Source organism: Mus caroli, chromosome 15, assembly GCF_900094665.2.
Source record: "Mus caroli chromosome 15, CAROLI_EIJ_v1.1, whole genome shotgun sequence".
NCBI lineage: Eukaryota > Metazoa > Chordata > Mammalia > Rodentia > Muridae > Mus > Mus caroli.
In genome coordinates this window covers 85,097,784-85,108,911 of record NC_034584.1, presented here as the reverse complement: position 1 = coordinate 85,108,911, position 11,128 = coordinate 85,097,784, and the positions used below count along the sequence as shown (strand labels likewise).

General features: G+C 38.7%; 1 protein-coding gene across 1 annotated transcript in view; it reads right to left on the bottom strand.

The window, feature by feature from the left end:
- The window catches only part of C15H12orf40 (chromosome 15 C12orf40 homolog), a 61,223-nt gene that overhangs the window by 10,084 nt on the left and 40,011 nt on the right, over nt 1-11,128 (bottom strand). Inside the window, exons 6-10 of the mRNA XM_029469963.1 lie at nt 10,634-10,810; nt 8,731-8,846; nt 5,264-5,781; nt 4,587-4,656; nt 2,973-3,033 (exon numbers count right to left, since the gene is read on the bottom strand). Coding sequence (XP_029325823.1) covers nt 2,973-3,033; nt 4,587-4,656; nt 5,264-5,781; nt 8,731-8,846; nt 10,634-10,810 — 942 coding nt within the window. The remainder of the gene's footprint in view (nt 1-2,972; nt 3,034-4,586; nt 4,657-5,263; nt 5,782-8,730; nt 8,847-10,633; nt 10,811-11,128) is intronic.

Genomic DNA, 11,128 nt, shown 5'->3' with positions numbered 1-11,128 from the left:
ACAGCAGCATGGAAGTGTAAGCTGAATAAACCCTTTCCTCCCCAACTTGCTTCTTGGTCATGATGTTTGTGCAGGAATAGAAACCCTGACTAAGACAAGGAGGAAGGGAGCTCAGTACAGGAGGAGACAAAGGGACAAGGGACAAATAACATGGGGTTGTTTGTGTTGAAAGCCTCCAGAAACCATAGTCTTTCTATTTACCTAAAACTATGCATAATACATGTGAGTATACATGTATAATATATGTATGTTATCGACATTATCGGAGCTTTTGTATTTTAAGACATCTCTTCTGTTTACAGCTCAGTTTAGAGGGTACGTCTTTATTATTTATACTGGGGAAATGTGAGTTCCTTAAAATCAGCTCAGCACCAGCACTAATGACCACATGAGCGCCCCCTTGTGTCCTCTAACCATGTCCTATTAGCACTCCTCACAGCTTCCTGCTATGTCTCAATCTCCTCTTCGGCCTTGCTGAAACGCTAGGGCTTCTCTGGACGCTGTCAACTAACTTGTATTCTAAACCTTTTCTCCTGAGAACTGTATACATGTATGTATTCAACAAAGACCAATGTATTAACGACTCTTGGCTTCAGCTGGCCTACAGCCTGTGAATGCAAATGCCTAAAACCATAGACCACGGATCCCAAGCTCCTCATGTCAACCTTATCATTCAGAAATCTGCTCCTCCCCGAGTCAGAGAACAAGGAGGCACTAGCAAACAAACAGAACAAAACAGCTTGGAGATCATAACTTATATAATAGCACGGTTGCTTCGTTCTCTTCCTAAAACCTCCTGGTAAATAAGCATTTCTCCCACACACACCTCAGAGTCCCAGCCCTTTTCCATCTCGTGGCTCCAGGATTGCTTAGGGACATCACTGTCATCCAGTCATCAGCAAAGAGAGAATACAGAAAAGCAGCTCCCACTCCTCACAAGCCTTAGACTAGAGCCATGTACGCAGCGGCCTTTGCCAACTTGTCAGCCTTCTGGCCACAGGGTAAGCATGGCTAGGAAGCCACTTCCCAGCAGCAACCCTCTGCGCAGAGAGTGAGGGCAGACTGAGCGGTCATGGGTCCCGTCTGCCACCTCCTGTTTTCAGGTTTAGCGAATGGTGCCACGATATTGCTCATTCGCTTTTCTAGACCAGCAAGGGTACACTGTGCTCAGTTTCCTCCTGTCCCTTTACTAACCACAATCCGTAAAGTCCACCCAAATTCTCAGTCGAAATCACCTTTCCATCCTGAACACCACTGCCCAGCTTTAAAAACACAATATCGGAGAAAAGGAAAAAAAAAAGAGGTCCAGCAGATAAAAACCTTTGCACAAACCGTATGACCCAGGTTCAATTGCTAGGAACACAGAAAAGTGGAAAGACAAAACCAATCCACAAATTGTCCTCTGAAAAAGCTGGGCGTGGTGGTGCACGGCTTTAATTCCAGCACTCGGGAGGCAGAGGCAGGCGGATTTCTGAGTTCGAGGCCAGCCTGGTCTACAAAGTGAGTGCCAGGACAGCCAGGGCTACACAGAGAAACCCTGTCTCGAAAAAACAACAAAAAAAAAATTGTCCTCTGATTTTACACATATGCTGGGGTATGTGTGGCCCTCCTCCATCAATTAATAATCAAGACAATAATAATCAATGTCTCAGAGACATCTGCACAGGACAATTGGTCCAGGTAGTTCTGCAGTGGTGGCTTTTCTCTCAGGGGATGCTAGGCTTCCTCAGGTTGACCATTAAAGCTGGCTAGGACACTCAGCCTGGAATGTGTCTGCTGATCACATCTGTCTCTGTTGACAAGGTCAACTGCAATTCTAATGTCACCATTCTTCCCTGCTAGGACTTTTAGTGGGTCTCTGTTTACTGACAGGAAATTAAAGTGCTAAATATCATACAAATTCATTTGTGAGCTGGCTCTTTATTTTGGCCAGAAATAACTTTTTGCTATTCCAGCCCCCTCTTGTAATTTATAAGTTGTGTCTATGACAATAATTAAAATTGAACAAGGTTCTAAAAGTTTGCAAAACAAACAAACAAAAACCCTCAGTTACACCTCACTTTCTGTTACTACTTCCCCTAGATAGCCAAAGCATCCAACAAGCTCATAACTGAATCAGAAACTGCCTTCTGTATAATGTCTCCCTGCTAACTACCCAGGAAAATTAAAAGCCCATGTCCCTGGGCTCCCCATGCCCTTGGGATAAGCTGAGTGGTGGCCATTTATCTACATGCATTACGCTTGCTGTCTTCATAGCCACGGGAGAGGTTTACATGCAGATTATATGTCATTTTACATGTGTACCTTGCAGAACAGTGTACAGAACGCAAGCTTCAAGAGATGAAGAAAAACTCCCTGATACCATTTTCTGTCCAGTGCTTACATAGTGTTCTTAACACTCAATACACGCGCATTGTCTTAGGGTTTCTATTTCTGGGATGATACACCATGACTAATGCACCTTGAGGAGAAAAGGGCTTATTTCAGCCTGCTTTTACGTAGACCCCAGGACCACCAGGACAGCGATGCCCCCACCCACAGTGGGCGGGGACCTCCCCCATTAATCACTTATTAAGAAAATGCCCCACAGCTGGAGCTTACAAGTCTCCCTCCTTTCAAATGACTCTATCCAGTGTCAATGATATAGAACTAGCGAGCACACTTACTAAGGATAAACTGTGACAGTTCAGAATTTCATGTTAAGTAAGACAGTGGTCCAGTTCCTGACTCAGATGTACTCACCAAGAAACTGCTGAAAACAATAGCAATTTTTCTTCAACAAAATCTTACAGTGTACTAGAAACATTTTTTAAATGTGTCTAAGCCCTAACCCTTTCAGTTTAAGAGGATAGGAGTGTACCTAAAAGTAAACTTAAGACTAAAAACTGACCTTAAACCAAGGCAACCTAACTGCTAAAATACGGCAACACAAACTGGATTAATCAAAAAGACAACGTAACAGTGAGCTTTACCTCATTCTGGCCAAAAGCACATGACTGTTTACAGTGTAATTCTTCCAAAGGAGTATCAGTCCTACGGATTATTAAAAACAAGTATTAAAGCATATTTCATCTGACAGTCATTATTCTAAATTATTGTTTCAAAACTAGGTCTCAAATCGTAATTATGGGAAGCTTCTTAAATATATGGATTGAAAAGTATTATGCCAAACTGACCATTTATTTTAATGTGTGGGCTAAACATCTATATTTTCTATTCATGTGCATATTCGTGTGTGTGTGTGTGTGTGTGTTGTGTACACGTGGTTGCCAGAGTTCAACCTCAGGTGGTGTTCCTCAGGAGACATCAACCTTGCTTCTTGAGACCTGGTCTCTCACGGGGTCCTGAGGTTTGATCCGTAGGAAAGGTAGCTGGCAGCAGGACCCAATGATCCTCCTGTTCTCCTGTTCCAGTGCTGGGATTACCAGTGCGCAACAATGCACCCAGCTCTTTACACAATGCTAGGATCAAACGCAGGTCCTGCTGCTCATGTGCCAAATCACACTGAGTGAAATCTGCATTCCTGAACCATCTCTACCGTGACATCATCACGCCAGATAACAGCGCCACACTGACTGAGAATCGGGTTCTTTCTTGTTTGCTTTTGCTTTCGTTTTTGTTCTCTTGCATTCTAAGTCACTTTGTTAAAGCTGAATCTAAAACTCAAGGCCAAAGAGTTTGTTTTTTAACTTATAAACTTCCATATAACTGAAGAACAAATAATTTCAATTCTCAATAAATGCCAACTCCATAGAGTGGTATGTGAGAATTCTTTTCATTAATTGATGCTTTAAAGATTTCCATAAGACATTACTCCCACCATAAAAATTTCACTTAATAAATTTCAAATCATAAATATCTGGCTAAATTATGATTAAGAAAATTAGACCTGCTCAGTAACTAACAGCCACAGTGACACTTCCTTTCCTTGTCTATAACTGTAGATAATTTTTAGAAAAGCCAGCATGGCAACCTCAGAACTCAAAGGAATAAACCATGGCTTAAGAAATAATGGATCCAATTAAATAATCTACGATACAAAAGCCTTTTTACACCAGCAGCAGTAAGAAGCCAAACCTGGTGACACATAATTGTCAAATAACAAACCCATAACAGTGATGAGATATGGGGATTCAGCCCTCACCACACTGCTCTGTCACACAGGAAGTGAGGGGCTGAGTGCCAGCAGGAGGAGGATGTGGGACCCACTGCCACAGATGGAGAGACTCTTGCCTATGCTACCTCACAGGATTCTCCTTCTCCCTGATTCTAGCAATGTTCCTGTGAGGACTGCAAAGCGAGACAATCTACTATTTGTGCCAATAAGCATTCTACACATACAATACTTCTATTTCTATTCATGGATAAATTGTTTCAACACTAAATAAGAAGGTATTTGGGGGCCGGAAAGTGTATGTCTAAGGAGTTGCTAGTACTCACTATAAAAGAAATGGTAAGGCTTCCGTGAGACCACTTTGCTCACCCTACTAGAAAAATATTACCATCTCACCTTCTATTTGCTCATTTGAACCCATGCATTCTACTAGATCTTAATTTACACTTCCTACATTTAAGTATAGACTTACAGAGTGTACACTGGGTGATCCCGGGCATTTCTCTGCAGTGCTTTCAACTGGTTATCACTTTCAATTTTTCCTTAAAAAATATAAACATATACTGAATTAAATTTAGTATCATTTATTTTCACTTTTCAACTCAGGGCATATTAAAAGGATACATGGAGGGGAGTTGGTGGTCCATGATGTAGTGCAATAAAACACACTACTTGTGGCTTTGGGTACCTCTAAGCACATTATATATTAATGTACTGTCCATTCATCCCTTGGTATTCGATATGACCTCCAAACGACTCAGTCCTATGGTACAGTATGAGTGCTCCTTTAATACGTACTTATTCGTGTGGATGTGTGTTCACATATGCTGCATGTGGATGGAGGTCAGAGCAAAACATCCAGGACTTGGTTCTCTCCTCCACCATGGGTTCCAGGATTAAACTGAGGCCAACAGAAAGCCATCTGGCCAACTCCAAAAGATCTTACTAAATAGCTTCAGTCTATAGTAAGAAAAAAGTCTGTATGTGTTCAGTAAAGACATCTTTTTTAGTTTTAGTCTTTATAGGTAGCTGAATCTGAAGATACAGAACATTTGGACATGGAGAGCCCACTATATGTGTATGTGTTTAAATAGATGAAACATGGTAATGTATATTTCTACAGAGAAAAGCTGAATGAATACCACCAACCTTTTCTCCCACAGCCGATGGAGTAACAATCTTTCTCAAAAGACCTTCTAAATGCATTTATTTCATTGCTATTGTACTCCTGGCAGGGCCTGTTTGGCTGACATGTTTCTGTGTAACTTGTATTAAAAGGAAGATTAGGAGACGTTGCCTGTGGAACTGTAAACTCCCCACGAATGAGCCCAGTACTGGAATGGCTTTCATCAGAAGACACGACATGGGTGTCACTCAGGCTGTCATAACCGCACTTAGTAAAGGTTGCCCTTCTCCCAGGCTGATCTCTGCTTAATAAATCGATCATGCTGTGACTAACAAAAGAGTTATGATTGCCTGGAAAATGGCTCTGAGTTGGGGGGATCACATCTTCAAGAAAATTAGAGAATTCTTCTCCATTATTTGCATAAGTCTGTTGCACTAATGGTTTTTCCATAGCAAAGTCTGGCTGTCTTCTTTCATACAGGCTTCTGCAATCTTCACCCATAATCATGGATCTTTTAGTAAGGAAATCACCAGTTTCTGAACTTTGGAATAAATAAAAATATAATTAGCAGGAAAGGTTTGATCATTTTCATTTAGAAACAAATTTAAACACTAACTTAAATTTAAAACTTTGGAGAACTTATTGAACAATAACAAGTATTTTCCTAAATTACATTTTAAACTTAATATTTAAGTAAATATTACTGCTCTGGATGGAATACATCTAATATAGTCTTCTAATAATAGGTATAAAAATAAAGTATACATGGTTCTGTATTTCAATGTGAAATTTAGTGCATAGTTTTAGCTTTCGTTTTATTAACAAACAAAGCATGATCCCCAATAGTCTGCCTTTACATACAGTCCACAAATGGCACCACCTAGGGCACCGCCGTATGCCACTGCTCTTTAGTCAAACAAACAAAGAGATTGTGAAGACTATGGGGGGAAAGCTCTATGTAAAAATAATTTTAAGGAGTTATAAATCAGCTCAAGAAGTAGAAAATATCAAGGATATTTTACAATTAAATAATTGAAATAGTTACAAAGTTCTCAATGAAGGTAAACAAAGATATAAATAATTATTTGAAAGATACAGTGACCAGATGAAAACTAATTAGGTGAACTGAGTAGCCTATAAGTTCATTCCCTGAGCAAAAACTGGAAACTTTGGGTTAAGTCTAACTTGTGCGTAAGAATCAAGGCTGATGGGAAATGTTAACAACAAAAATCCCTTTTATTTCACTGCTAGTGACTCTACTTACTCACTTGAGACTGGACTATTTCAGCGACTGGAAATATAAAGAATCTTTTGAAAAAAAATAAAACCACAAGAACTTTTTAATCTTTGTTTTTCCTCTTAATTATGCATATTTCTGTATGTATATGGGGGTGGTACGTGCTGAGTGCAGCTGTCCACAGAACCAAACAGTGTCGAGTCCCTTGGCTGATGTTCCAGGTGGGGTTTAGTTGCCTGATGTGGGTGCGAGGAACCACACCTGGATCTCCTGTGAAAGCGGTGTGTGCTCTTCAGTGCTGAGCCATTTCTTCAGCTTTAAAATTTTAATTTCTAATTTGGCATTCAACTTACTTAATATTTAAATTGAAAGACTATGTCTAGGAACTAGATTATGGGATAGAGAGAGAAACTAGGTTGGAATAGAGAGAGAAAGAATTGTTTATAATTAAACAGAAAATTCGTGGTTTTGTTCATAAATGTTCATAGATTCCCTGTGATTTCTAAATAAACATATAATTAGTATTTTATACTAAAAAATGCAATCCAATGTAATAATACATGCCACTAAAGACGAAACAATTTCCATCATTATAAATGGGAGAATAACCATAGCACATAACTTATAAAGCACACTACACAATGATATCGTATTTTACAGCTGATCTTCAGCATTATAACAGAGGAGTCACCACCAAGAGATCTATAATACAGTAAGGAAAAGGAAAGAAAATTAAAGATCACAGAAGTATAATCCTACAGTCGAAGGCCAATACAATGAACAGAGAGTCTTCCACGGTAAGAAACCCATCTCTAACGCCAGGCATCTCCTCAGCACACATCTCTGGGTACGTGGATACCCACGTATAGAATACTAACGCTTTGTGCTGTTTCTCACTTTCTACAAAACTCAGCTCATGATGGAGCAAAGATCAAGGAGGTGGAATGCTCCAAGATTTTGGCAATGGTTTTTCTGAATATTGCCACATGTAGTGACTAAACAATCCAGAAGGTGAGGAGACAACCTATATTCTCCCACTATTAGTCTATCAAAAACCCCTCCTCCAAGCCCAAATAATCAAATTTTAAAATGAGAAAAATTGAGTTGGAAAGATGGCTCAGCAGTGAAGGCACTGGCTGCTCTCCCAGAGGCCTTTGTTTGATTTTTACCACTTACACGGTGCTCACAACTATCTATAGTTCTAGTCCCAAGGTATCTGATATCCTCTTCTTGCCTCCTTAGATACCAGGCACACATGTAGTGCACAGACATACATGTAAGCACAACACACACCAGATGAAATAATAAAAAAAACTGTATTAATGATCAAATGATTTAGATGGATGTTTCTCAAACACAGAAATATGACCAAAATATATGAGGGCAAATAATCAACATGATTGGCCCTCGGGGAATGCAAAGTGAATCCATAATGAGATACCATCCCATGCCAATTATAGAGGCTCCTTTTCAAAAAGAAAATACAAACAACAACAACAAATAAATAAATAACCAATGCTGACCAGGAAATGAACGGGAATTCTTCCACATGTTGTGTGGAAATACAAACTAAAAACAGGATGGCCATTATAAAGAAGAGCAGTGGAGATCCCTAAAACCTGAAAACATAGCAGATGGTCCAACTCACTCGGTCCTGGGTATCTCTCCAAAGGAAATGTAACTGCAGAGTCAAACATATGATAGCACTACTCACAAAAGCTAAGACATCGAATTAGTCTGTATGCCCATCAACAGGTGAATGGTTTAAAAGTGCAGGATGTATTCACAGAGTAGTATTTGGCACACACACACACACACACACTCACACTCACACACACTCACACACAGAGAATGAAATTCAATTGGTTATATCAAAATGGTTAAAACTAGAAAATGCTATATTAAATGACAGACACAGAAGGACGGGAACAGATCCTCTTTCTCGTGTGCAGATGCTGTGAGATTACAGAATACTGAGGACTACAGCTGGGAGGGTGTGGGCTGCCCTGAGCCTGACAGCCACACAGTACAGTTCAATACTCAGGTATTGAGCTAGCACCCAGAAGTCCTAGTATGCATGGTATGTTAGTATTTAAGGTGCACGTTTAAACTAACTAAAGGATGTTTTTCATTATGATGGCCTTTTTCTAGAATACTACTTACATTCTCAGCTAAAAATATCTGTGCCCCTTTAAAATCAAGCTAGTGGCTTGGAGGTCAGCATTCTGCTTCTTTTCTTCTAATTCTACATACCTGTTTGTTCGCTTGTATGACGCTTCAAACTCTGCCGTTGTCTGAGATGAACTAAAAACATTTTGGTGTTTATTTAATTTGGAAAATAAGGACTCAGGAAATTTTCCATTACTGAACTGAAAAAAGGGAGAAAACAATATGAACATATTTACGATTTAAATTGTTTACTAAGGATGGCACCCAGGGGAGCAATGTCTATACTAAAAAATGTTTTGCTCTGTCTAAAAAAAAGTAATTTTAATTCTTAATGATTACCAAATAAATAGTCTTCTAACAATATGATCAATGTCAATATTTAAGTAATTGCTAAATTACAATTACTAAAATAACAAAATTTTACTGTACTAACATTACCACTTTTTGAAGTTAAAAACTTCTATAAAACAAAATAAAACCATTCAGCGCACTGGTATCTTGAATGACTAAAAGTTCTATTTCTAGCAGGAAATTAGCCGTATCCCACAGAATTGTGTGCATCTCTCACTTCCATTTAATAAGCAAATGGGGTCTTCTGCTTTAATTCCTTGATATGAGTATCATTCAGTAAATAAGGGCTTGTATGAGAAAACTGATGGAAACCAGGGAAGGCCCCGTGCACAGCAGTAAGTGACCAAACACAACAATCACTCAATGGTGATTTTGTTTAAGCATCTATTTTATCTTACTGGGGTTTTCAATTATTATACTTTTATTATTGATTTGCTTTTCGTTGTTTCTGATTTTGTGGTTTATGGGTTGTGTTTATGTGTGTATCACTATTTCTCATGCATTTTCATATTTTAAAATTTCTAGGTGTTTGTTGCCTACTTGTTTTCAAAAAGAGATAGAATGAGAGGAATGGAATGTGTATAGAGGTAGGAAGACCGTAATTAAAATATCTTGTATTAATTTTCAAGAATAGAAAAGAAAACTCAAAAAAAAGTAGATAGCACCTAAAGTACTAGGCCCTACAAGTAGCAAGTTCTCATTTACCGCTGTAATAAAAGACTTAACTTTCCCTTCTCTGAGAAACAGTACAATATTTTAATATATAGTAAAATTGAATTAAATAATTACATATCTAATTCTAGAATATATAACAGAGAATTTGGGGCTTATAATTTATATGTTCATTATAAATTGATTTATAAATAATACATACAGGTAAATGTGGCATCAACCTTATATGCCAAAAGTAGGTCCTAAAAGTAAGGCATTTTGCTAATAAGACACAGCATATTACCCTTTCCTCATCACTCTCACCCACCAGTAAAATAACACTTAGTGACCTTAAGACGATCAACATGTTTGCTAGAAAATCATTCTCTTTTATGTGCTATGACAGATATAGTTCAGGACTTTAAATTTTATATCTCTATATTAACCCCAGGACACAGTGGTTGAGCATTTATCTATCTATCTATCTATCTATCTATCTATCTATCTATCTATCTATCCATCTATCTATCTATCTATCATGCATATAAATATATAAACAGCTATCTTCTTTAAAGTCATGAAAAGAATGAAGGTTTGCAACTTATGTTTAAGAGCCTGTGACACATCAAGGGGACTGCATGCCGCTATTGACATGTTGCTTGCCATATCATGTCTGCTGAGTCACCATGGCAGTCCAGCTCCTAATTTCAATGATAATTACTGTCAAATACTATCAATACACTAAACTAGTTCCAAATTTACTTCCATTAGTTTTTAAGAGAATTACTTCTGAATTTTAAAAAATAATACTTCAGTTATTAGATTCTTAGTCATCTGAAGTACAGAGAATTTTTAGCATGAGATGAAATATTACCCTTCATTCATCAGTACATTTGGCTAGCATCCTGAAACCTCTCTTTTTCAAACTTAGGAGGAGGACCCAGCATGCAAACATGAGGTGAGAGAAGCCATGGCTCCAGTGTACCTGCCCATTGTGGGGATTTTCATATAAAAACTGCTGAGAACTTGGACCTATTCTTGGGGTGGAATGTTGGCTCCGAATATGTCTGTTAGAGCGTAATTCTTCTGGAAAAGATGGTGGAATATAACTGCAGTTTCCTGTTTCGTTGAACATTCTGTATGACTTCATGTCTTGTGATGACTATAGAAAAAAAGTAAAATCACTAAAAGTATAGAAGAAGTCAACATAATACAACAAAAAGGAGAAGGAAAGAGTGTTGTTACTAAAGAGGAAGTCCTGAGAAAGAGCAAACCATCAGCAATTCCTGGGGCCACTGGGGTCCTGAGCTTAGCCACTGAGATCCTGAGCTTAGCCACTGAGATCCTGAGCTTAGCCACTGAGATCCTGAGCTTAGCCACTGGGGTCCTGAGCTTAACCACTGGGGTCCTGAGCGTAGCCACTGTGGTCCTGAGTTTAGCCACTGGGGTCCTGAGCTTAGCCACTGTGGTCCTGAGCTTA